Genomic DNA, 24918 nt, shown 5'->3' on the forward strand with positions numbered 1-24918 from the left:
CCAATCGAAGCCGGGTTGGAAAAGTCGTTGTCCGCCATGTATATACCCTGCCCGCCACTACACAACCTACACTACATACCTACACCACCGCCACCCTACCTACCCCCTCACTATCCACTCATCCATCATCCCACAGATGAGCAGCACAATGACACCCGTAACAAATTGAAGACAACGTTGATAAAACGGCAAATCCAGATAGATGTAAGTACTGTACGGTACGGTACGATACGGTACGTACGGGAGAATATGTACCTGTGTATGAGGTATCCACCGCCCAAACCCAAATCCCAAAAAGAAGCAACGACACCCGCAGCGAAATGAACGCAGCAAGGAATCAGATGGGCGTTGAGGAGAGTATGTAGGTATTCATCCATCCATCCATCCATGTACATATAAGGAGAAAGAGAAAGGAAGAAGGAGAAGAGGAAAGATCGCCCGCTGCGCCGGTATGAAAAAGCGACGGCTTAGAAAAGGATTGGAAAACAACAACGGGAGGGGAAGAGCAAAGAAGAAAGGGAAAACGAGAAAGGAAGAATCAGTCCATACATCGCCTGCTTGCTTGCGTGCTTGCGCGCTTGCTTGCATTCCCGTTGACAGTGTGTAGTAGTCATCAATACTTCTCCCCCGGCGCCGACATCTCAATGCACTTGCCCAGCAGCCGACTCGCCTCATGCAGCAGCTCCCAGCGCGTCTTGACAAACATGTCGCGCAGCAGCACGAGCAGGCCAATGCACGCGTTGCGGTCCCTCAGTTTGACGAGCTCGTCCGGCGCCGACACGCCGCCCACGCGCCGCAGGAAGCCGCGCATGTCGCGGACGAGCGCCTCGCGCGACGTCAGGTCGTCGTACGGCGCCGACAGCGGCCCGTCGAGCGCGAAGCCGTAAGCCCACACGATGAGCGATGCGAAGTACAGTACCCAAGGACGGTTGAGCAGGAAGTCTTCGCGCGCAGAGTACGTGAAGCCGGCGGCCGTGTCGGGCGTCTGGGGACCGGCGGCGCCGCCTGCGCTGTGGTGCTGGTGCGCCGCGCGCGACGACGAGCTGAGGGCCGGCGACGACGCGCTGCGGTGGTCCGCCGGCATCAGGACTTGGCTGAGGAAGCGCAGCGCGTAAAAGGTTGCGTCACGCGCGCGCGCCGACGGCGCCCAGTGCTCCTTCATGCGCCGCTGCGCCCCAGCGTAGTCTTGCGGGCCAATGTTGCGGCCCAGCAGGCGCGTCGCCCCGGCATAGATCTGGCAGTCGACAATGTCGACGTGCATGGCCATGTGCGCCAGGTGATGCAGCACGGTGCGCGACTCGAAGACGTTTTCATCGATGATGCCCGTGTTGTACGTGTATGCCGACGCCGGCGATGAGAGGTCCCCGTTTTTGGACAGCGACGTGTCGAAGTCTTGCTTCCAAAAGTCAAAGGCCCGCGTCAGGCTGCCTCGCCACTTGTCCCGGCCACCGAGCGCTTGTGATGCCCCCAGCGAACTGACTTGGAGGTCTCGCTGCGTCATATGCCAGCTTACGCTCAAGAGACCTGCCATGAGGATGGTGCGGCCAAACGAGTTTGTCCGGACGGCCTGGCCGCTGAGAGTCTTCTTCAGACCATCGAGGAACGTTATGGGCTTAATGCCATTGCTGCGAAGACTGGACTCCACTCGTCCTACTTCTTGCGCGCTGGTGGCTGACCACAGAGCCTCGTCGCAGGGAAGCGGCAAGCGCATTTCATGCGCAACCATGACGGCAGAGTGGCCAAACATTGTTGCGTGTATCGAGTCAATTACAAAGGCGGCAAAGGCTGCTCGTCGTGTCGCCTCGTTGGTGATCCATTGATCCCACCACTCTTCTTGCGCAGTGGTTGCTGACACGGAACCATGCCTGCTGTCCTTTGCGCTGGGTGGCGATTCCAGAGGTGACCTGCCAATCAGCGAGCTGCCTCGTCGCATCAACGTCAAAGTTGTTGCATGGTGAATGTGGGCGCGCTCATGGAGAGGTCGCGTGGAGTACATCTTCTCAAAGCACTCTAGGAGGATGAGTGCTTGAAACACCCACAGCTTCGCCGGTGGCCTAAAGTCGGCGTCCATGAAAATTTCCCACCTAAGATGCCATGCAATGAAATTTGCAAGTTCCGAACACATTGTCGTAACTTCCAAGCCGAAGCTCTTCTCCAGACAGGACGCCCCTAGCGCCATCATGGCCAACAAAAGCAGCGGAGGACAACTTGCTGCGTTAAATGTTGGCCGATGCAATATGGGAAGTTGAGTGTGAAAGTGGACCCAGTAGGAGCCGATGTACGTCTGCATCATCTTCAAGCTGAGCACATGATTGTCATCGTCCTTGTTGCCCTCGAGGAATTCTTCTTTTTGCTTCTTGACAGGCTGGTGGTGAGTCTCGTTGAAGCGTGCCTCTATCAAGTCGAGGAGCTGCTGTCGCTTTTCTTCTGACAGTGCCGACTCGGGGAGACTAGTGTCGAGGATACTGCTGACTGACATGGGCTGGTGAGGAGGTGCAGGTTGGTTGTAATATGCATTTGCACTTGCATCGAAGCCAAAGAATGGGGTTGGCATTCCGAAGTTAGATCCCGATCCAGGCATGCTTGGTACGCTGCCCGAAGAGTATGCCATGGGCGACTGGCCGGGACCAAAGCTAGACTCGTTGAACAGCCAAGCTGTAAAGTCGTCCGCCATGGCAAAAGGAGATCGACTGTATCCTTCTCCTCCAAAGACGGGCATCGAGTAATTCGGTGCAAAGTTGTCCAACATCTGCACGTCGGCAGGATTGTTGATCGGGTCCATGTTGTTTGAGGGTGGCATGACGAAATTTTGTGGGGTTGCCTGGGCGGACTGTACATGGGGGAATCCCGGTGGTGGTAGAGAAGTCATGCTTGGTGCCGCCTTCTTCTGCGAATATCCCGAAGATGAATTCGACTGGTTGTTGAGATGTGTGGCCGTGATTGAACCGGTAACGAACGGCGAACTCATGTTGACCGTCTGAACGGCTCCTCCCTGTTTGTGCATTTGCGGTGAGGTAAACCCCTGACTGGTTTGGTGTGGAGAAAATTGGGATCCCGAGTTTCCCAGGTTGTCAAAGCTAGATGATCGCTGAGAGGTCCCATAGCTTGACGAACTTCTCTGGCGTGCGTCTGGCATCGACATGTTGGCGGAAGCCCACGCATCAATACTACTTCGCCGTGTCGAGGGGCTTTCCGGCGCTGGCATGCCAACTGCGGACTGCATTGGGGTGCTGTATTGTGCTGATCCTAGCCTTGCTGACGGTCCCACAGCATTGGCAGGCGATTGTGACATGTACGACGGATCGGCGACTGGCTGATTCTGAGACCTGTTCAGCATGTTTCGGCACATGTCATTCTGCGCACTCACTAGCGGCGAAGTGTCAGTCTTGACCATTTTCGCATTTCTGTTGGCCATGGCGCTAGCGACGATTGGGTTGATGTTGTGCAAGAAGGTGTCTTTGCGCAGCAGTTGCGATCCCCTTGCCGTATGTCTCTCCTTGTGTCTAGCACACAGGTCCTGTCTGACGAATGAGCGGTGGCAGTCGGGAAAGTCGCAGTAGTATATTTGCTTTGGGTTGTCTGTGGCTGTCAGTGCCGCGGCTTGCAGATGGTGGAGACGACCGACGATTCAATTGATGTCTGTACAGATGCTCTGCCCTCGAATAGCTCTTGCCGCAGCCCTCGTGGGGACATTCAAACTTCTTGTCCAAGCCCTTGCGACTCCGCCTGCGCTTTCGCGAGTTTCCAGGCGTGGCATCCGCGGATGCTTTGCCGTGATTGTCTTGGTCGTCGGCGCTCTCGTCGTCTCTGTCGCGACGGCGGCCTCGGCTCTGGTCGGAGTTGGGACTCGTCATGTCTTGGGGGTATTCTTGCGGCGCGGCGTGCGTAGATAGCGATGCTTGCACGTTGGGCGGGTTGCCGAATGCGAGTGGGTTTCCAGCCTGTGGTGGCAGTATCTGCGCCGTCATTGCTCGCGTGACGTCGCAAAGGGCAAAGGGCTGTCAAAAGCGCAGTCTCACCCGTGGGTAGCCGCGGCGGGCGGTGGTGAGGGCGAGGTCGGGAGGGGCAGGCGAGTTTGGCGTTCGGGTAGCACGCCGACCCACAGTTTGGGGATTTGGAGGTTTGGTGGCACAAGAGAGGAGGTCGGCGATGGGATGAAAGCGTGGGCCAGAGGAGAGAGGTGGAGGACGGTGGGGCAGAGTGGATAAGAAGGCGTGGTGATGCGGTGCGATCGACGGCGAGAGAGGCTAGCGCAAGTTGACGTCTGGGACGAGGACGCGACTGGTAGGGACAGGGGAGGGCCTTGGGAGCAGCCAAGCCAGGACAGGACCCTGGGAGTTTTTTTTTTATTTTTTTTTTTGGTGTTGAGGGACGATGGATGGACGGATGGGCAGATGGATGGACGTCTGGGACCGGGCGATGTCGATCCGGTGGCTCGTGCCGCAGGGCGTGGGGAAAGTCAGGTCAAGTCGGACGAGGCCATGGGTGACATTCCCGCCGCATCCGCGAATTAAAAACTGGGAGACGACGCCAGACCCGGCCCATGGCGCTGCGTCTGCCACGGCCGATGCAATAGAGATGTCCAGGTCCTCCCTGCACGTCACTCTGCCTATGGGTCCAACGCTCGCTCCCCCACAGTCGCGGCATGGCGTGGGGAAGCGTGGGGACTCGAAGCCGACCTCATCTCCCTCACCACCATCATCTGCACCGCCATGTCCGTCGAACATCTCCGTCACAACTTCGAGATGTCAATCAGTACGTCTCCTCCACGTGCCCGTCCTCGCCCACCGCTGGTTCGTTTCGGTCCGCCTCGCCTCGGCGCTGACAGACGTTCCGATCAGACGCTCCAGCACCATTTCGGCCTGCCTCTTTTGCTTTTTTGGCCATCCCTGTGCATTCTCATCCACCTTTTTCGGACACGCCTCAGATTCTTCATGCACGAGTCCACAAACGTATCGGCATACGTAAAGGCCATCACCGGGCGTCGTCACTCTGCCGCGGTTGCGCCACACATCTTGTGGCAACCTCATTGCCATCACCACCAGCCTCCAAGATGATCAGGTCGATCAGCCGAAAGCATGAGTCAATAAAGACGGCTCCAAGTGGTGGTCATTTGCTGCGTTTCACTGTTTGGGCCTCCCAAAACAATCGGACCTTGATAGACGGCCCAGGATGACTGTTCGCCCTGGATTTTGTGAATTGACGAATTGACAGCCCAAGCAACTCCTCGTGGCGTCGACTGACCTGCACGGTCGGTTTCCTTTGGTTGCCTCTCGTCCGCTAGCAGGGGGAGGAAAGAATGGTCCCGAGATTTCAGGATTCTTGCAAGACAGTGTGCATTTTGCTCGTCAGGAACGCCCTGGGACTAGGGCTAGGCATGGCAATGGCATTGCTTGAGTGAGTGACGACCATTGCAACCAAGCTGTCTTGGGCCCCAAAGGCGCGGGATGTTCGAATTTGCCATGGAAGCTGTGATTCTGCTGGAGGATGGCTTAAAGTTGAACCCACACACAACAGTGCAAGTCGAGGACCCAGCGGTCCGGGTGACAGAAACCATCGGCCCCGAGCGAGTGGTACACGGCCGAGTTCCGTCCATCGGCTCCACTCTTTCTGTCGGCACCGTCGGGATGACATAAGATCCGCATGCCCTCTCCCTAACGTACCTATCTCCACGACCTCCAAATTCCCATCATGCACCTCGACTCTGTATCCCCACCCGTCCCCAATCATGGCAGATTCCGCGCCGCCCATCGGCCTGGGAGCTCGCTTGAGAATTGCCCTCAGACCGAAAAAGAGTCGAAGCCGCCTCGCAAAGAAGCCACCGCCAGACCACACGAGCCCCGAAGTCGCGCGCCTGGACAGTGAGGCTTCCCGACCTCAAACTGCTACATCGGTTCACTACCATGATGGCGCCATGCGTGCCGCCCCCGACCTCATTGACAAGTCGACCGGGGAGCGCAAGGACATTACTGCCCTCATGCATGGTCTCCAAGACAATTCTGAATCAGTAGGCCAGGCTTACTATGTCGAGCACGACGAGTACCGCAAGCCTGGAGAGCCTCTAGTCGCGAGCTTATCCTCAGAGCTGTGGTCCAAGACTGCTGGCCATCTGCAGCTCGCCGACGCCGCCAGCTTGGTCTTCGCAACCAAGCTGCTTTTTGAGCGTGTTGGACCTGGACCCTGGGAGAAACTCAGGCTGGAAGAGAATCGCCAGCATAGGGCTGAATTTTTGGCAAGGCTAGACCGTTCGATGCCTGCCCACCTGCTGTGCTTCCCCTGCGCAAAGTTCCACTTGCGCATCCAACCCGGTCAGGAAACTCTCAAGCCCCCGACCATCCTCAACCCGCTGTTCGAATGTCCAAATGCGCAAAACCCTTTGCTGCCACCATCTCGCATTCGTCTCACCCCAAACCGAAATCTCCCCTTCACGTTTGTTCAGCTTGTCATGCGTGCCCATCGTTTTGGACCGCAGTATGGCATCCCAAGCGAGGAGCTTTTCAAGCGCTGGAAGGACCCCGACAGCGGATGGTCACATCAAACACGCTACCATGTCGTCAAGGGACACCTGCTCTTGCGAGTCGTTAGCCAAACCTTTGCAACCCCAGGTCTTCCACCCTCAGGCCAGCGCACGCTCCTCTTCTCGCGCGAAGACTACTCGCCGTACTTTTCCGTGTGCGCGCACTGGAAAGACGGTGAGCTGACGAATCTGTGCAAGTGCGCGCTGAACCACTTGCCCAAGCCGCAGACAGGGAGCGGACCCGAGCAGCAGTTCCAGCGGCGCATCGACACGATGCGCAAAGCCAACGCGCCGCTGACGGCGCTCCGCGTGGCCAGCCAGTGCCCCGAATGCCGGTCGATACGGCGATGCCCAGAGTGCCCGACCGAGTACCTTGTCGAGCTGAAGTTGGCCGAGGACAAGAGCGACCGGGCGCAAAAGTTCAAGCAAGCGATTTCGGTGACGCGGTGGAGCGACTTGGGAGACGGGACGACGCCCGCCACAGCCGAGTGGGCGGCATGCAAGGGCGACAACGAAGAGTACGACTCGTTCGAGACGATTGGCAGGCGCGCCATCTCCGGCACGTTTGAGAGCCAGACGGGCGACTTCATCCCGGGCCAGCGCGTCCGCTCGCTGAACCCAAAGAACCAAAAGAAAGGCGAAGAGGGCCACAGCTGGTACTGAGCTCAGGCCGGCGCACGCAAAAAGTCTGTCTCTGCCTTACACACATACACCACGCCGGTGTCGCGGCACCAACAAAGTCTCGCGACTCGCGCGTCTTGACCGTCGTTTGTTTTTCTAATCGGGTCCCGGAGTCGCCGACGTCGAAACGCGTCTGAACAACACCAAGCCTGAATACGTGATCGCAGGCGCAATGGCGTCCAATGTGCTCTGGAGATTGTGCATCTCGTCTGTCGCGTCTCGTCTCGTCTCCTGCTCGCCCTGTCCAGCGTCCACCATGGTACACAACTACATCGGCGGGCCACCCTTGCGCACCATCTCAGCCACAGAAGCAGCCGTCAGAAGAAGCAAAACGGGCGCAGCGCCCCATCTGCGCTTTCCGCCTATCAAGCAAGTCCATCCGGCCGCCACAGCCGCTGTGGCGAAGGAAAGGACAGTTTTTCATTTTCCGCGGATTTCGGAGTCGGACGCAGACCGCCGTCAGCCCTACCGTATCGACCACGAGAGAGTGAAAGAAGCAAGCAAGTCGACGTGGGGAGAATAGCAAAGGGGCCGATGGTGTTGGTGGTGGTGGTGGTGGTGATGAAGGAAGAGGTGGTGTGGAGAGGTGCGAATGCGAGGTGCATCCACACATGCACAATCTCTTTGTGCCCCTGTCCTATCCTGTCTTGTCACAACCGCCGTTCTTTCTCCGCCCTTATTCTTGTTGCCCTGCCCTTCATCCGGAAGAAAACATCGTTTATGCACGCACGCACGCACGCGGTTGCGGGTGCGGGAGGCAGGCACCATGTTGTCACTCCCGTGAGGCTGCAGTATCTCTCTAGCCAGTTACGGCAGGACCGTCCAGACACACTCCCGTCTCTGTTTCCGCATCCAATCTTTCGTGCATAATGGACAAGACGAAGGGACTGAGCAGTGAGCAATGAGCAAGAAAAACGGGAACGGCGTTGCCGACCCGCTCGCTCGCTCGCTCGCTCGCTTTCCGGTGCCGGAGAGACTGACACACCGACTGGAAGGATGCAGGCAACAGAGAAGGAGGGGGCAAAATAAAAAGCAACACAAGCAGCTCCACCATCCAATGCGATGAAGAAACTGGAAAGGAAAAAGGAGGAGGGCGGTGCTTGGTGGCTCGTCCCACGGCGCTGGTTGGCTGTGCGTTGCACCTTTTAGTTGGTTTTTGGGTGCGGCTGATTGGAGCGAACAAAAGAAATGAGGTTGGTCGGTCGGTGAAAGACAGTTGACGCCGGGAGGGTTGGGAGAGGATTGGATTGGAGGACTGGACTGGATGTGAGTAGGATGGGTCATGCTCATCTCATGCTCATCTCATCTCATCTCATCTCATCTCATCTCATCTCGTTGCGCTAGTTGTTCGGCAGCGCTTTGCGGCATTCACTACCACTACCACCACTACCACTGACAGCTATCAGTATCAGTAATTATCGTCTAATCAATGTATCAATCAATCAATCAATCAGTAAAACCCCCCATATACACACTCATCAACTTCAATCCCCACGCTCCTGCCTGCCTGCCTCCCTCCCTAACATTCCCATTTCCTTTCCCAACATCTCCACATCCCCGTTTCCCCGTTTCCCCGTCTCGCCATCTCGCAATTCCCCCACGTCTCTTCCTCATCTCATTAATCTTCTCATCTACAAGCATGCATGCATGCATGCATGCATGCATGCAAGCTCACTTGACTTTACTTCTCCTCGAGCGTTCCAATTTCCCGCACCGCACCCAGACCAACCAACCTACTAACCACCCAACAGCCATAGACACACTCATTTAGATACTTCGATATCTAGGAGCAACGTCGGAGAAGGAGAAGGCAGCGCGAAAAGGGAGACGTCAGGGGCGGACGGGAGAGTGAGAGCCGCAATCAGATAAGACACTAGAAAGCGAGTCCGACAATACGATGGCTAGCTAGCTGGCTGGCGCTGCACACCTACACGTATGTACCTTGTACACCTGCCATTGCGTCATTAGATTGAAAGGCCACCTACCTCACCCCAGTGCACGTGTCCAGTGCTGTGCTGAACGGCAGTTCAAGTGAACGGTGGTATACACACGTTGCGGAGCACAAGTGTGTAGTTAATCAAATGTGCCAAATCAGTGAAATCACGCAAGGGCCATGGAAAAGTAGCAATGTCCAAAATCCAGATGTATAGGTATGAAAGTTGTACAATACGAGGCCATCTCGCGCCTGACGCTCCAAAATATACACGGGTCTCTCGAAGCAAAGAAAAGAGCAAAAGCTATATCAATTTCATTCCAAAGCCGCTACTCATCCACCGCCGCCACAACGCCGTGGTCGGTCTCCGCCTGTTGCGTGTATCCAGGCAGCTGATCCGCTATGCAGAGGATTGATAGGGTGTGATTTAGTGGTTCTGGGCAGCCTCCTGGAGCTGGGCGTGGGCCATGACGACAAAATTCTTGGTAGCCTCGCCAGCAAGAGCCCAAAACTCGAATGCCATGATGTGCACGGCGAGGAAAAAGATGGCGGTGGAGATGAGGAAGATCTTGACGTAGAGCTTGATAAGGCGGAGACGTGCCTCGCGGTTGAAGCTGCGCCAGGCGTCCATGAAGCCGATGGCGCCAGAGCCACCGAGAACCTTGGGAACAACCTTGCCGTCAAAGGTGCGGTCAAAGGGAATAATGGTGTCGTCCTCGTCGGGGAGCATGGAAGCCTCGACGCGGACAAGCTGGACCTTGGCGGGCAAGACGACAAAGAGAGCAACGGTCACCAGAGCGCCAGTCACACCAGCGATACGGAGACCAGCCAGCCACCTCGCCGAGTTTGCCAGGTCGGTGTTGGAGGCGCGGGCCAGGTCGTGCTGGACAAGACGTCCACTGCAGCCAGCCTGGAAGAATACCAGAAGCTGGACAGCCTCGTAAACCATGGCAGGAAGCCACAGCTGCTTGTAGGAACCCTTGACGGCGGCGTAACGAGCCATGAACTTCTTGCCAGGCATGGCGATGGTCGCGTGGGTCCAGATCATGTGCATGGGGGCGGTAACAATGGCAACGAGAAGGCTGTTGAGAATCAAGCTGAAAGGCAGCATGATGCGAGGCATGACGGCGTTCAGAAGGGACGACGCACCGCCAACAGCCATGGCGTAGAGCAGACCAAAGAGCATACCACGGAAGCGAGCAGTCCAACCAACCTGGCTCGTAATGTGCTTGATGGTGCTGCGAATCTTGGAAGTGATGGGCTTGGTGTTGACAATGGACATCTTGGGGAGAGCGCCACCGAGGAAGGCCTGGGCCTCGGCCTGCTTGTCGGACACGTCGACGCGGGCTTCATCATCGTCGGCGTCGGCAACGGTAATGGTTACAGCAGTCGCGGGGGACTCGATCATGCAGAGAGTGGAGACGACATGGCGAAGGGTGTATTGCACCTTCGAGGCTGTCAGCGAGTCGAGTCACGACAGGGTCTGGGGCAAAGTGTACAGTACCAAAGAGTAGACAAGGAGGATGGCAATGGCGGTAGAGTAGAAGACAATCAGAGCGCCAGTCGAGATCTTGGGGCCTTCAGGGTCGGCGGGCTGGTTGCGGTGAGTCTGAGCGTACTCGACTCCACGACGCACAGCGTGGTGCACGAGGCGATCGGTTACGCCCATGATGAAAGATCAAGGAGAAGCAAGCGGGATGAACAGATAGATCAGCAGGGCGGGCGGTTGGTATGAGTTGGTTAAGAGCAGAAAAGCAGATGAAGAGGAAACAGAAGAAGAAGAGAAGAGAGAAAGGGGGGAAGATGTCGAAGGAGCGCGATCTCGTGTCTGGTGGTAGGCAACAACAGAGAGCCCCCGCCAGGCCAGGCGCATGTCAGGTCAGCAGAGCCGAATGCGACGGGAGGCAACGGAGCGGGTGGGGCCAATGACGGTCTCCAAGAATAGGGCTGATCGATCAGATCGGGTCTAGCGCTCTGCTGCTCTGCACGCCCACCTCACCAAACATCGCAACTTCATCGTCGTCGCTCTCTCAAACAACAAACCTCCTTCTCTCCGCTCTCTTGTCCTCATCCTCCAATTTTCTCTCCATGGCGAACGGTTGTGCTAATCTCACCAGCCTTGACTCCCAACCATTCATCTCGACATCGTTGCTGGTGAAGCATCCAAGCATCTCCATCTCCATGTGGAACCTCGGGGCCATGCACATCACAGCCTACCAGCATGTGCTTCTACTCTACATGATTTGACGCGTGTACCGGCCGCTCTCCACGAAGCTCTCCGGCATGACGTGCGAACATTCCTCTGGAGCACGTCTTCCATTCCGGCTTGATACTTAGGAAACTGGGAAGACCTGCGACCTTGGCATGCACCTCCACTGTCATTTGGGCACCGGACCTCGCGTCGTCAGAGGTCATGGCAAAACGCTGACTCGATGAAGCTAAATCTCGCTTCTTGCCAAGGAGCCCCCCTGTAGGCTTGACAATCTTGAACGGCTATTCAACTTGTGCCATAGTGGCCGTAACAACCGTATCAAGGCCACGCGAGGCCACGGCATGCAGACGCGACAGATACTGGAGATGAAACGGTGCGGATTCCATGGCCCGTGTCGAATCAACCCGCCCCACGTTTTTTACACGGGCTGGTAAGCTGCCGCAATTTTGCTCGAGTTCGTTACTCTTCGAATTCTTCTCGGTTTCGCAAGTCTGCTTGCGCGGATTTGTAAACTTGCCGTCTTCGACAACGACCAGCCAGTCACTTGAGAAAAAGAGATCAGCGGCTGCGATGATCGTCACTGTCGCAGCCATGGGTCCCAACTCGTATTTCGAAAAGCAAGTTGTCGCCCGATATTGCCTTCTCCTTATCAAAAGGAGGGGTATTTGGACCGAGAAGTTTACAATCCGTCTTGTTTTAGCTTCCCGCTAACCGAGAAGCCTCTCGTGTATTCTACCTGCGCTGGTTGGTGAGAACTCCGAAAGAAGACGAGCCTGGGGAAAGACGGCAAGGATGGAGATCCGGTGGTGTCCTTTGCTCTATGCTTAAAGAGCCGTCTGCGCCAAAAAGCAATTGACTTGGTACGGCTTAAAATCATCAATATCTAATCATGAAGGCTTTCACGACGTCCATTGCTTGTGCGTTGCTGCTCGGTGTAGCAGTTGCACAAGAAATCAAATTCTGCGGACCACAGATGGCGCTCTACCAGGAAGTGTCGGTAAGAGATCAATCAGGCAAAGAAACTGTTTTTTAACATTGTCAAACAGTATACCTGTATCGACGACTATTTGCTCTGTCCAGTCATTGCCGGCCACAAGCATAAGAGATGCGGGGAATCCTGCTATTCTGACTTACAGTACAATTGCACGGACGACAAGATTCTCGTCGAGCTTCCCGAGTTGGAGACGTCTTACCAAGTGGCCGTCTTGCGTGAGGACTTTGATTTCCTAGACGGCCAGATTGTCAACGCAAAAGAGTCGACATTCGTCGTCGGCCAGCAGCCAGAAGTCTCTTGTCCTCTTCCAGATTGCAAAGGCTTCAAGAACATTACAGTCTTTGCTGGAAAACAGCCGGGTTCTTCTCCTTCCAAGAGCGCCGGTCTAGTGAGAATACTCGAAGCTCGTTTTTAGCGACTCAAAGTGACTGACTGGTTACAGGACACTGTGGTTCCAGGAGGCCAGCAGGGAGTAATTGAACTGTCTGGCGACTTTGGGTATTCGACACCACACAGCGCCTTCATTCCTGCTGGCGAGTACACAGGACCGGGACTGTTCAAGGGATACAAGGACGGAGAGTTCGTCTTCACGGGCGGAAAAGGATGGCGCGCGTGTCTTGTCGACGACAAGGGCACGCTTCAAATTATGCAGGAGATTGACGGCTACCAGCCCAAAGGGTTGTGCATCGACATCAAGTTGGTCACCAAGAGTCCAGGCGTTCCGGGGCCGTACGCTTGGTCGTACTGAGTTCGAGCAAGGGCACCAAGGGCCTGAGAATTGGGATGAGCTCTAATCAATTTCTGCCTACATGTCGAGTGGGGCAAAGGTCTTCAGAGAAGTGGGGAAGCGATGGCCTTGTGAACTGTAGCAGCGGCACCGTTTGTCGAGAGGGTAGGCCAGGTAACAAAGTGGAATACATGTGTACTGTAGTGGTCCAGGCTGAAGCAGGGTGACCCGGTGATGGTGACATCTTTCGGTGCGGGCGGCGCCGAGCTGGTACCGCCCCAAAGTCAGCGGCCGGGCTTCGTACGGAAGAGGAGTCAGCATAGCGGAGTTCATGGCCGAAATTGAAGCCGTGATCTGCCTCCGGTGGTGGAGACGGACGGACCAGATGCAAAGAACGTGGACAGTTTTGCGCTTTCTCCGATGTGGCCTAGTGTGGTGGGTGGGCCAAGGAGTACGTAGTACCTTACCTACATACCTCGTACCTACCTACCCACTGCTACCGCAACCTAGTCTTACCCGGACGCCGCCAACCCAAGCCGCATCTCTACCACCACCCATCCAAAAAATCAATTCCGCCTTTTCGGTCCGCCCACGCATGGATTTTGCCTCTGTCGCTCGTCCCCGTTACTGAGTTTGCTCTTCCACTGCTGCAGTCCGCTCCTCCATCGCGCCCCGCTGGCTGCTGCTTCCCTCAGCTCCTCCTGCCATGAACCCCACCAGCACCGAGCATTCCACCCGCCGGTCTTCCTCCCAGCTGACATCAGAGTCCTCATTGCGTCCGCGGAACAAACGCCTCGTGTCCGGCCTTGACGAGGAGGACGATTCCGCCGTCCGCAGCCTCGAAGGCAGTCGCAACGCCTCTCCTTTCTCTCCCCGCTCCATCTCCCCCATACCGAGCCCGGGGCCCTCGAGAACGGGCTCATCCCTGGCCGCACAGAGAGCCGGACATGCAAACAATACCTCTGCCGCCCCTGGCCAGAGTCCCGCCAGCTTTGCGCAAGATCCATTGTTGTCGCTTTCTGGCTCATGGAGCACGTTACAGGGCTTCGCTTCCAGCCTGCTCGGGAGCTCCGCCGGAGGAGTCGAATCACCACGACGGAGGAGGCCCTTGGACTCTTCGTATAACCGCAAGGCCACATCCAGCGTGTCGCCCGAATGGGGTCCGCGTGGGGAAGACAAGGTTGGAGAGGGATATGAGGATCGGGCTAGCCTGGTAAGGGCCATGAAGAGGAGGGATCTCCTGCAAGCCAGTGGACACCTGGGCATGGATGCCACAGGCAGATTCAAGCGTAGGAATTCCGACGAAAGAATATCCTCATCCGCACCGCCCACGGAGCACGACGATCGAGAAGCTCTTGCCTACATTCACCGAGTCCGTCCCGAAGACACCCTGGCCGGAATCACCATTCGATACAACTGCGACGCGGCCATGGTGCGGAAAGCCAATCGCATGTGGCCAAATGACACTGTACAATCACGAAGACACCTTGTTATTCCTGTTGATGCTTGCGGGGTTAAGGGCAAACCGGTGCCCCCGCCAGAGGCTTCCCAACCGCAACCACAACAGCAACCATCGACGCAGTCCAACGTTGAAGACGATCTTCTCCTCCCAACACCCAAAAACGAGTACCCTACCATTCATAGCACCAGCCTTCCCACCAATGGCTGGCACGGTCCCGCTTCCGTTTCCTCCTCGAATCTTACTCAATCCGCTACCCAGGCCAACAATGCGGAACCTCCTTGGCGTCACGAAGCCTGGGTACTGTTCCCCAACAGCGACACGCCTGTTGAGATTGCACGCCTGCACCGTCGCGATCTGGGCTTCTTTCCACCAGCACGGCGAAAGTCTCTCACCTACAGCGACACAACAAGAGAGAGCATTGGGGGTAGCACCGGCGGCGGACCGTCCCACACCCACACGCCCTCGGCATCCTTCGACCTCCAGCGCAGCGAGACTGCCACATCTACCACGTCGAGTGGTTCTCGTGTCACATCGCAGCAGCGCCACAACCGCACGCCATCCATTTCACAATCTTTCAAACTCGACGGCCCTGGAGGCGTGGGCACTTTTAATCGAAATGTCCGCAAGCCAGGACCGGCACAAGACGGGCTCAACAAGCTCTTTAGCCAACACCTTCCAAGTCTCGCGCCACCGCCAGGCAAAGATTACTTTGGAACCTGGAATCCAGCCAACCTCGAGGGGACCGGGGAAGGCGGGCCTGGCGAACGCATATCCGGCTCCGCGACGCCGGTCGTCGGCGTGGGTGGCGTGGGCGGCAGCACGAGCGGTACGGGCTTCGACCTGGAGCAAGTGGGCGGCGCAATCGAAGGCTGGATGCGCAAAGTTGCAACCAAAGCCTCGAGCCTCGTCCCTCCAGCCGGCGGCATCCCGAGCGTCAACTCGCCGGGCCTCAGGGCGACAAGAAGCCCCGGGGCCAGGGGCAGCGGCGTTGGTGGCGGTGCCAGCGGCAACATGGCCATGGGCATGGGCGGCGACATTAACGACTTGATTGAATTGACAGATTCCTTTGAAATCGGCGAAGATGAGGATGAAGAGGCGGGCAGGGGTAGAGCGGCGAGTGGCAGTGGGAGGGCCGGCGGTCCGGCGCATTTGAGGCGGAGGGAGGGCAGGAGCGGGACCCCGGTCAAGAGCACGAAGGGTGAATGAGTGGTGAAGCTTTACTGTGTCTGCCCATGGTGGATGTGAAGACTTTTGGGTGCATGACTTTGGACGCACGAGGTTGGAGTGCAGCAGCAGCCAGCAGCCGCCGGCGCAGGCGACACAATGGGAGAGAGACGAAGCCAACCGAAGCCATCTATTACGACCAGCCAGTCAAGAAATCGCATATCGACTAGACAGCCTTCGAGCCAGCCCTAGCCCAGCACGTTGCCTTGTCGTTCCGCCTCCGCCACTTCCATGCGCTGACATGAGAGAAGCTCAGCTTCTTCCCCCCTCACGTCTGCGCCACGTCGCTGTCACTTTCTGCCAGAGAGCAATAGATAAACAAGACACCCAGACAAACCACCACCGCTTCCAGTTTTCCCAGTCCAACCACCAGCCGACGACGCCGCGGCGCTAAGCGGCTCTGCCGGTACCCCTAACCCCCTCCCGTCCCTGCCTCCCTCTCTCCTCCCGACCTATCATCGACATGAAATGTCGTCCACGCTCTTCGCCACAAACAGCCTGCAAAACACCGCCGCTGCCGATGCGTCTATACCTCCCAGTACATTACGATGTGGTACAGTACCGTGCGCGCCCGCTGCTCCAACAGTTGCCGACTTGTCTTAGGGGCTGGCTTGCTGGCTGGCTGGCTGTGACCGGGCTGGGATACTACGGCCGCCGTCTTGACGCAGTCAGTCAGTCTTGTTGCGGATCTTTTCGTTTCGTCGCGTCACCCCGTCGCTTGAGGCCATGTCTGTATCTCGCAGCAGGCAGCTGGCTAGCTGACTGAGTCTGATTTGTTTTGTTTTGTTTTGCCTTTTGTTTTTTTTTTTTTTTTCTCTTTTCTCTTTTCGTCGTTGCCTTTCTTCTTCTTCTTCTTCTTGTTGTTGTTGTTGTCGTTGTTGTTGTTCACTTTACCAGACAGATAGGCATCTCTTTCCATGCAACTTAACTTGTGTTGGTTGTATGCGTTAGCTGTGCATGGGCATCCTTCATCTCCATCTATCTCTTCCATCGATCCATCTTTCTCCTTTCCTCTTGCTCTCCTTAGCCGTTTCGGCGTCTTCGGTCTTGGTGTCGGTGTCTTTCTTGCCTGTTACTTAGGTACTCACTGAGCGTTTGCGCTGCGGCCTTTTCAATCTCTGCTGCTGCTGCTGTCTTGTCGCTATTTGTCAGAGTGTGTTTGGATGATGGCACCACTGATGGTGATGAGATGGGTTGATGAAGTGGCTGGCTGGTCAGTGGTTTTGTTATTGATAGAAGGATTGGTTTCGGACGGACGGACGGATGGATCGTATCCACCAGCGCCTTTTGTCGGGCGGTTAGGTAGGCACGTAGGCACGTAGGCTACTACGTGTAGGTATCTGAGTAATGACGAAACCGAATTGTCTTTGCTCTGGTTTGGGTTGTTTGTGTACTCACTCAAACACTCACGATCGACTTCAAAGATGACATCAAATGATCGTTCCATTCTAGCAGGAGTATCTCATGTTGTTCCCTCAGACTTCCTCTTGACAGCTTGACTAGAGTTTCTTCTCCACGTAAACGCCTGAAGCACCGTAGACATGAAACAAGGATTACCGAGAAAAAAGATGACGACGAAATCCAAATATTGAGTTCCCTTCAACGCCTCAACTCTCCATCCAGTAGTCCCAGTCCGCCCAGATGACGCTGACTCTCATGCACAACGACAACGACTTAACGACTCCTCGTGCTGCCCATGCCACGCTTGCCACTCATCAAGTGCTTGGGCAGCGAGACGGTCTGGTGCCGGTCGGCCTCGCCCTGCCTCGCCATGCGGTTCATCTTCTTCTGGCCCAGCTTGGCCAGGCGCTCGGCCTTGGAGCGCGCCGCCTCGTTGGTGACGCCGTCGTCGCGGCGGTTGAAGCGGCTCTGGCTGCGCGCGCGGCTCTTGGCCCGCTCGATGGCGCTCTTGTTGTCGTCGATGTCCATGGCGTCGCCATCGTCGGCGTCGCCTCCTTCGCCGCCGTCGGAGCGCCCGCGTGTGGTGCTGCGGCCGCGTGTCTGCGATCGCGCCCGCGCCGCCAGCGAGCTCGTGTCGTAGCCCAGGCTGTCGAGGTGGCTCTCCATCTCCGACAGCTTCTTGGCCTTGGCCGAGCGCGGGATCTGCGCGCGGTTCTTGAGGCTCTTGCGCATCTTGGCCTCGTTGCGCAGCAGCGCCTGCTTCTCGCGAATCATGTCCGCCTTGTACCGCACGTCGGCATCGTCGGCATCCTCCAGGTCCGACTCGCTCTCGTACTTGCCGTCGTTTTCCATCTGTTCCTCTTCGGCCTCCAGAGCCGCCAGCTTGGCTTCGATTTCTGGGTCGATGAAGTCGTACACGTTTTTGCCGTTGAAGATTTCGGGAACCTTGTCGTTCTTCCACTCGTCGTTATCCAGAAGGTACTGTTCCTTGAGGTTGATGTTGTAGACGCCAGCACCTCCATTCTCTTCTTCAAGCTCGCGCTGCAGCTTCTTGCGGTTGGGGTCGTTGGCGTCATACTTCATCTTGTTCTTGACGGCGTCAGGAATGTAGGCTTCGCGGGTAATGCCGTCCATGGGCTGGGCGACGTGGATCCTGCGCAGGACATCACCAAGACGGCCGCTGACATCGCCAGAAATGGCAGCAGTGCCAGCCTTGAGCTTCTCGGCGTTGCGCTGAGCAATCAGGCGGTCGCAGACGGCACTTCTGACCGACATGACACCGTCCTGGGTGGTGCAGGAGAGCTGAAGGAGCTCAACTTCTCCCGACTTGAGCATTCCTTGCAGGGCTTCCTGGGTCTCTGGGTCCAAGTCCTCGGGTTTTCTCAGGTCGGTCTTGTTGATGACAATAAAAACGAGCTTGTTGTTGAAGAGCGGCTTAATGCTGTGGAAAAGTTGGATCTGAGCCGAGACGCTGTAACCACACTGCTCACTCAGATCCATGAAGTAGAGAATCGCGGAACGAAGATGAGCAATGGCGGTAATACTCTGCATTTCGATGGTGTTCATTTCCTCGAGGGGGTGGTCGAGGATACCAGGGGTATCAATAGCTTGGAAACGCAGCATCTTGTGGTCGACTGTTTTTGTCAGCGTAGTCAAGCATGTCCCGTGAAATCAAGCTTACAGTGACCGACGAAAAGACTCTTGGTTGTGAAAGCGTATGGCTGTACATCAACGTCGGCGCGAGAAATATTTCTCAAGAAACTCGACTTTCCAACGTTAGGGTATCCGCAGATGACCAGGGTCCTAGTGTTCGGATCGATCGACGGAAGACGGCCCAGGTGCTGGCGCACTTGCTCGAGGTAGAGAAGCGGGTCCTTGAGTCTCTTGCAAATGGTAGCCATGCGACCGAGCGCAGCGCGCTTGAGCTGCTTGCATTGAAACAGGGATTGGCCGTACTTGAGCAGCCTGACATAGTCGCGGGAGATTCCTTCAATCAGGTGCTTGGCGGTAGAGAGCTGTCCAAGGGCGATTCTGAAGTGGTCGGCATCGTAGAGGGTGTTGAGGAGGTCCTTGTGGAAAGGGTGAATGTCTTGCAGGCGAGGGAAGCCGTCGAGAATGGCTTGGATCTTTTCGGCAAAGGTTTCGGCCGTGAACTTGACCTTACGAGTATAGAAACCTATGCATCTCGTCAGCGCTGTTGGTAGCAAATTTCCAAGCCAGACGTACCGCGAATTCTGCTAATCTTGAAGCCGGCGCGAATCTGGGTCGGTAGGCGCCTCTGGGTGCGGCTCAGGACGATGTCCAGGAACTCTTGGGAGGTGGGGACGGGCGCGATATCCTTCCAAGTGGTCTTCATCTTGTCGGCCGTCCTCTGGAAATTTTCTTTTGGAGGGGGAGGGTGAATCGAATTCGGGGCAGCGAGGCAAAAGGCGGCAGCTATCGATAGGGCAGCGCGAAAAAAAGTCGTCGGAGTTGCGGCGGAACCAATCTTCCACAGTCCCTGGCCCGCGGGAGGCGGCCCCTCCAAAAAGTTGTCCTCCGCGCTGAACAAAGGTAGGTATCTCAGGCCATCCTCCACCGCCGCCATGTCGAACTTGCCCACGTACAAAGCTGCCTTTCTGGACTCGTGCGTCTCCGCCGACGCCCTCAAGTTTGGCACCTTTACTCTCAAGTCCAAGCGCATCTCGCCCTACTTCTTCAACGCCGGACTCTTCCACCGTGCCGATCTCGTGCGCTCCATCTCCTCTGCCTATGCTCAGACGCTGGCAAGCGAAGTCGCCCAGAACCCCTCGTTCGAATTCGATGTCATCTTCGGTCCTGCCTACAAAGGCATTCCTCTCGCCGCCACGACGGTCGACAAGCTCGCCGACATTGACGTGAACAAGTTTGGCAACGTCTCGTATAGCTTCAACAGAAAAGAGGCCAAGGACCATGGCGAGGGCGGCAACATTGTCGGCGCGCCATTGAAGGGCAAGAAGGTCATAATCGTAGACGACGTCATCACTGCCGGCACTGCGATTCGCGAGGCCATTGACATCATCAAGAAGGAGGGTGGCACACTCGTCGGCATCATCATCGCCGTAGACAGGCAGGAAAAGACGCCCAGTGCGACCGACGATGATGGTACTCCCCGTCCTAGCGCCATTGGAGAAGTCAGGAAGCAGTACGGCATTCCCGTCCTGTCGATTCTCTGCCTGGACGACATCATCGAGTTTGCAAAGAACAAGGCGTCGGAAGACGAGTTCAAGAGACTCCTCGAGTACCGGGAAAAGTATAAGGCAAGCGACTAAGCGACCAAGTCTGAAGCATTTGAAGATCAATTCAAACAACAAAAAGCGAAAGGCCGGAGCAATTCCAGGCCGAGGTCACAGCCACCTCAATCAGCTATAGAGGAAGACTGATAGACATGCTGAATTCTTTCTGTTGATAGATATCCAGAATTTCTTTCGGTTTTTTTTTTTTTTTTTTTTCCCCTCTCATTTTCGCGCTTTCATCTCTTTACGGCTTGCTTTCGAGACAGAGAGATGCAGTATTCTGTAAGATGGTCAGATGGACGCATCACTATTTCCGGCTCCTCTTTCTGCGTATTGAGACCAAAATAGAGCAAACCATGTGGGAATACGCTCACCATGGCATTGAGGCTGAGCAGGCTGAGATTTTCAGTCATTGCTCCAAAGGCCCCATCAGGATCCCGGACGCATGGCGAAAAGCTACATGTAGAAAAGAGTAGCTGGTCGAAACATTGCGTATGATGAACTGATGTATGAAAGTCGTGCGCAGAGCACAGAAGCTACTGATGACACATGCGGTGTATCTGATGTTGAGGCTCAAATGGCAGACTCTGGCCAAAGGGGTTGCAGATGCCAAGCAGCAGCACAGCCAGCGAGACAAAGTGACGACTCACAAGCGACGATGCACCACAGCAAGCAAGGCAGGCTGGAAAAAACAAAATGTCAACCGACGGCAGCCCTAGGCCTGGGCCATGGGCTTGTCGGACAAAGGAGCTGAAATAGAGCTCTCGACCATGGAACAGAGCCGCGTGACGAGAGATGTTTTGTGGCCGGGCGCTTGGAAAGATGGATCAGCGGGTGCAACAAGCTGGATGCTTCGGGACTTGAGCGATGCGCGATAAACGACCGAGCATTGACCGCGGAGAGGCGACTAGTCCATTGAGTGGTGTCTGCAAGCTTGCGTGTCTGGAGCTGAGGAGCCTGAATGAGGGTCACGATGTGCAGCAAAAATAGGGCCTGCAGGATGAGGTGGACGCCCGGGCTCTATTGCCTGCGGACAAATTTCCGCTCTCATCGGGCAGCTCGAATAGGCAATAGCTGGCGCTGGCCAATCGAGTATTCCGCAAAGAACAAACAGAACCGAACCCTGTGTTGGTTCGAGGTGGAAATGAGACTTTCTCGAAAGCGAAGCAAGACTTCAAAGATAATGGGACAAGGAACAGATGTCGAGGTCACAAGGGCAGAAAGGCAGGGGAGAAAGCAATAACGAAAGGTGATCATGAGTCGAGCCATGTGTTAGTGGCTGGCTGTACGCGGGGTCGATCAGCCACGGAGAGGGGAGAGAGATCATGGCAGTCTGTCCCCAGCTTGAAGAACAAAAACTAAACTATACAATACACAGCACAGGTCGGCGCTGTGCACTGCTGGCCTGGCGCGCCTAGTCCTGGTCCCCGTCCCGTCGTTGTCGTGGTCCCTCGCCTGCCCTGCGACTGCTGCTGCAACAGTCGGCGTGCGCGACGAAGGCTGCGCTGCGTCCTCCACGTCTGCCCTTCACACCACCCTCTACTGATAGATCCCCTGGAAATTGCCCCTTTGGACTCGATTGTAATTGCTCCATGTACCCACGCGACTCCTGCTCCTTCACGCTTCCCCGTCTTCTGCTCATGGCCGCCACGCACAGCAGGAGCCGCTCCCTCAACACCGCCTAAGGTAGTCCTCGACACATCGGCCCTCATCACCAAACAACCACATACTTTACCTACATACCATGGAGGCCCAGGACGCTACTGCTGGCGCCAGCCGTTCGCCAGTCGCTTCACCCAACCATCCACTGCCAGCACCTCCCAATCCTTCCTCTGATGCTGGCGTAATCCCGAAAATCAAGTCTCCAGACCACAATGCCCCATCACCACCCGTCGACGCTGCTTGGGACCCGGCCACGATGCGACCCGAGACGGCCATGAAGATGCTGTGTCGTGCCGTCATGGCCCTCGCAAGCGTCGCCGGCGACATTCCACCCACGCCGCCCATCAGTCTCCCAGGCACTCCGCGCAGAGTGTCCATGGAGACACCCGGCACTCGCTCCCGCAGCAACTCGAGGCCAGCAACTCCTGTGCCTTCGGACGACTTGAGAGCCCCCACCTTTCGTGGAATCGCAATAGGAAGTCCCGAGGCCCACGCCCACGAGCCGTCGGCCAGGGATGTCGGTCACGGCGCTGAGCCCGTCCACAAGCAACAGTCGGCCATTGCGCGCAAGTTCTTCTCCAAAAGCCCTCCGCCCATCACTCTCCACGAATACCTCATGCGGTTGCAACGATATTGTCCCATGTCGACCGCCGTCTACCTCGCCGCCGGTGCCTACATACTAAAGCTGGCCGTCGAAGATCGAGTAGTCCCACTGACCAGCCGCACCATCCACCGTCTCGTCCTCGGGACCCTGCGTGTCGCCATGAAGGCCCTCGAGGATCTGCGATATCCGCAACAGAGATTTGCCGGGGTCGGTGGTGTGCGAGAGACGGAGCTCCATAAGCTGGAAATCAGTGTCTGCTACCTGTTGGACTTTGAGCTGCAATTCACGCCGGAGAGCCTGTACATGAAGACCATGGCATTGCAGCAGGCGGGACTGCAGGCTGCTGCTGTGCAGTCCAAGCTGCCGGCCATCTTTCGTCCAAGACTACCGGTACGGGCAGGGAGTGCTCAGATAACGGCATGACGGTCTTGTCACGATTGCGCATGGGCTGGTTTTCTGATATGCATCTAGTAGCAGCGCTCAAAGTGGGATGTACTGTGGAGTTTGGGGGAGCATTGGGCATAGTGTCTTGTTCAAGAGACCAACGAGTCCCGACTTGTCTTTTCCGAAGCGACGGCGCTGTTCAAAACTGTCATTATATACCCACAATTCCAAGGTGTTGATGTTTTTTTTTTTTTAAAAAAAAAAAAAGTAGCATCTGGGTGGCCGTGCTCGTAAATCATGGCCGCTGCGGCCACGCAGGGTCCCTCCATGCGGCGCGAGCGTGCGCAGCCCAAGCGGCGCGCCTCACCGTTGGCCGTCCGCGTACTTCGCGCTCAAGGAACTTGAGCCTCGTCCCACTCTCCTCAACGCCCCAAAACAACGACTGTCCTCTCCAACTCGACACTGACTACCCTCTCCGACCCAAGTCTCTCGCTCGCGACCGCCGTCCGGCACTCTGGATTGAAAATGAAATTGTCCGCCCCAGCGGTCTTTGCTGCGCTCGTCCCCGTCGCCCTTGCCGATGTCAAGTTCGTCAGCGTCAACGAAGGCGATGTCCTGACTGTGGGATATGGTCCCAAGCCGATAACGGTCGAGTGGGTCGAGTCGGGCAAGTCGCCCAAAATCTCAGACCTGGAGACGTACGAGCTGGATCTTTGCGCAGGCCCCAACGACAACTTTGTACGCAGCACCGGAGAGTGTTAGGTACGCATTGAACACTGGCTGACCTGGCTCCGCAGGTCTCTATCAAGACAATCTCAAAGGAAGGCCGCTTTTCGCAGGGCAACACGGCCGAGGGCGTCATCTCTCCCTCGGACGGCGGGGACAATGCCAACGCCTAGTGAGCCTCACGCTAGCTAGTCGACTTAGCATCCACATGTTCCCCCGCACCAGCTGACGCCTCGACGTAGCTTTTTCCGAATAGTTTCGACCACAAAGGACGGGCAGACAGTAACGAACTATTCGCCCCGCTTCAGCCTCCAGGGTATGAGCGGCAAGTTCCCCGAATCCATTGCCGAGTCTCTCAAGGACAACATCCTTGATGTATCGAGTCCAGGAGACCTGAACCACTTTGAGCTGCGTCAACAGGTTGGCGGAGCGGCAGCTGCCGCGTCGGAGAGTGCAGACGCGAGCTACTTGCTGGCCTACACTCTCCAGACCGGCCTGACAAGATATGCGCCGATGCAAAAGGTTCCCGGCTCGACCATCACCAAGAGCCAGACCACCAGGCTGTATCCCACTAGCGCCTTCAGCAAGTTCACGGCGGCTGGCAAGTCGCCAGATGCTCAAATGACCGTTACCCAAAGTCAAACATACACGCATACCAGCATCGAGGCAACGGTGGGTTTTCGACGTCTCCAACTTGCGACCATGACTGACTGTAATCTAGCAATCTGCTGCTCCCAACCCCACTGATGACATGGCCAAGTTTTTGGCTCGCTGGAAGGATTAAAATCCATGCACGCATTTCCGCATCATGAATCTGGCATACATGAGCATTGCATTTTTGTCATTAAAAGCATTTGGAGTTTAGGACATCGGGAACGCATGAATCACGCATACAGCCACATTGTTATATTAATATGTTAGAGCGAATGGAGACAGTATCTTGTCAATTGAAGTTTCCAAGACAAGCCTGGAGTGCTCTGATCATTAAGTGTCACGTGAACCAATGGAAATGTGGAGTTTATTTCATCATCACGTCTAAACCACATCAACAACATTGAGAGGATCACGCATTGGGGCGCATAGTCGTCAAGCTACATGTCCTTAGCGGTGTGCTCTTCGCGCCGCCTCTTATCGTCA

At 56.3% G+C, this 24918-nt stretch overlaps 11 protein-coding genes across 11 annotated transcripts; 8 read left to right on the top strand and 3 right to left on the bottom strand.

Moving 5' to 3' along the window:
• Nucleotides 1-347: 347 nt before the first annotated feature.
• IWZ02DRAFT_520393 (fungal-specific transcription factor domain-containing protein) lies at nt 348-3968 on the bottom strand (the record flags this gene model as incomplete). Its single annotated transcript, XM_066770766.1, has 3 exons — nt 348-1010; nt 1062-3579; nt 3626-3968. The coding sequence occupies 3 exons, from the start codon at nt 3966-3968 to the stop codon at nt 614-616; spliced, it is 3258 nt and encodes a 1085-aa protein (XP_066622658.1). The 3' UTR covers nt 348-613.
• Nucleotides 3969-4132: 164 nt separating this feature from the next.
• IWZ02DRAFT_285305 (uncharacterized protein) lies at nt 4133-5393 on the top strand. The gene is made up of 2 exons (XM_066763702.1): nt 4133-4755; nt 4842-5393. The coding sequence occupies exons 1-2, from the start codon at nt 4375-4377 to the stop codon at nt 5055-5057; spliced, it is 597 nt and encodes a 198-aa protein (XP_066622659.1). The 5' UTR covers nt 4133-4374; the 3' UTR covers nt 5058-5393.
• On the top strand, nt 5378-7275 carry IWZ02DRAFT_285278 (uncharacterized protein). Its single transcript, XM_066763701.1, has one exon. It carries the CDS (start codon nt 5729-5731, stop codon nt 7178-7180), a length of 1452 nt encoding a protein of 483 aa, XP_066622660.1. The 5' UTR covers nt 5378-5728; the 3' UTR covers nt 7181-7275.
• IWZ02DRAFT_285277 (uncharacterized protein) lies at nt 7276-7863 on the top strand. The gene has a single exon (XM_066763700.1). It carries the CDS (start codon nt 7371-7373, stop codon nt 7719-7721), a length of 351 nt encoding a protein of 116 aa, XP_066622661.1. The 5' UTR covers nt 7276-7370; the 3' UTR covers nt 7722-7863.
• Nucleotides 7864-9319: 1456 nt separating this feature from the next.
• On the bottom strand, nt 9320-10963 carry IWZ02DRAFT_453430 (uncharacterized protein). The gene is made up of 2 exons (XM_066767650.1): nt 10636-10963; nt 9320-10578 (listed from the first exon to the last, which is right to left on the bottom strand). Exons 1-2 carry the CDS (start codon nt 10798-10800, stop codon nt 9559-9561), a joined length of 1185 nt encoding a protein of 394 aa, XP_066622662.1. The 5' UTR covers nt 10801-10963; the 3' UTR covers nt 9320-9558.
• A 1269-nt stretch (nt 10964-12232) lies between these two features.
• Nucleotides 12233-13085, top strand: IWZ02DRAFT_520399 (uncharacterized protein; the record flags this gene model as incomplete). Its single annotated transcript, XM_066770767.1, has 3 exons — nt 12233-12340; nt 12390-12725; nt 12780-13085. 3 exons carry the CDS (start codon nt 12233-12235, stop codon nt 13083-13085), a joined length of 750 nt encoding a protein of 249 aa, XP_066622663.1.
• Nucleotides 13086-13559: 474 nt separating this feature from the next.
• On the top strand, nt 13560-16093 carry IWZ02DRAFT_285341 (uncharacterized protein). Its single transcript, XM_066763703.1, has one exon. It carries the CDS (start codon nt 13771-13773, stop codon nt 15730-15732), a length of 1962 nt encoding a protein of 653 aa, XP_066622664.1. The 5' UTR covers nt 13560-13770; the 3' UTR covers nt 15733-16093.
• Nucleotides 16094-17175: 1082 nt separating this feature from the next.
• IWZ02DRAFT_499885 (P-loop containing nucleoside triphosphate hydrolase protein) lies at nt 17176-19657 on the bottom strand. Its single transcript, XM_066770240.1, has 3 exons — nt 19378-19657; nt 18833-19327; nt 17176-18785 (listed from the first exon to the last, which is right to left on the bottom strand). The coding sequence occupies exons 1-3, from the start codon at nt 19505-19507 to the stop codon at nt 17425-17427; spliced, it is 1986 nt and encodes a 661-aa protein (XP_066622665.1). The 5' UTR covers nt 19508-19657; the 3' UTR covers nt 17176-17424.
• A 79-nt stretch (nt 19658-19736) lies between these two features.
• IWZ02DRAFT_378113 (phosphoribosyltransferase-like protein) lies at nt 19737-20441 on the top strand (the record flags this gene model as incomplete). The annotated part of the gene is made up of 1 exon (XM_066764979.1): nt 19737-20441. One exon carries the CDS (start codon nt 19737-19739, stop codon nt 20439-20441), a length of 705 nt encoding a protein of 234 aa, XP_066622666.1.
• Nucleotides 20442-21770: 1329 nt separating this feature from the next.
• IWZ02DRAFT_453439 (cyclin-domain-containing protein) lies at nt 21771-23321 on the top strand. Its single transcript, XM_066767651.1, has one exon. It carries the CDS (start codon nt 22150-22152, stop codon nt 23092-23094), a length of 945 nt encoding a protein of 314 aa, XP_066622667.1. The 5' UTR covers nt 21771-22149; the 3' UTR covers nt 23095-23321.
• IWZ02DRAFT_453440 (uncharacterized protein) lies at nt 23298-24801 on the top strand. Its single transcript, XM_066767652.1, has 4 exons — nt 23298-23793; nt 23853-23953; nt 24024-24453; nt 24503-24801. Exons 1-4 carry the CDS (start codon nt 23581-23583, stop codon nt 24563-24565), a joined length of 807 nt encoding a protein of 268 aa, XP_066622668.1. The 5' UTR covers nt 23298-23580; the 3' UTR covers nt 24566-24801.
• The last annotated feature ends 117 nt before the right edge of the window (nt 24802-24918 follow it).

This window comes from Phyllosticta citriasiana (genome assembly GCF_038021145.1).
Source record: "Phyllosticta citriasiana strain CBS 120426 chromosome Unknown IWZ02scaffold_7, whole genome shotgun sequence".
Classification (NCBI taxonomy): domain Eukaryota; kingdom Fungi; phylum Ascomycota; class Dothideomycetes; order Botryosphaeriales; family Phyllostictaceae; genus Phyllosticta; species Phyllosticta citriasiana.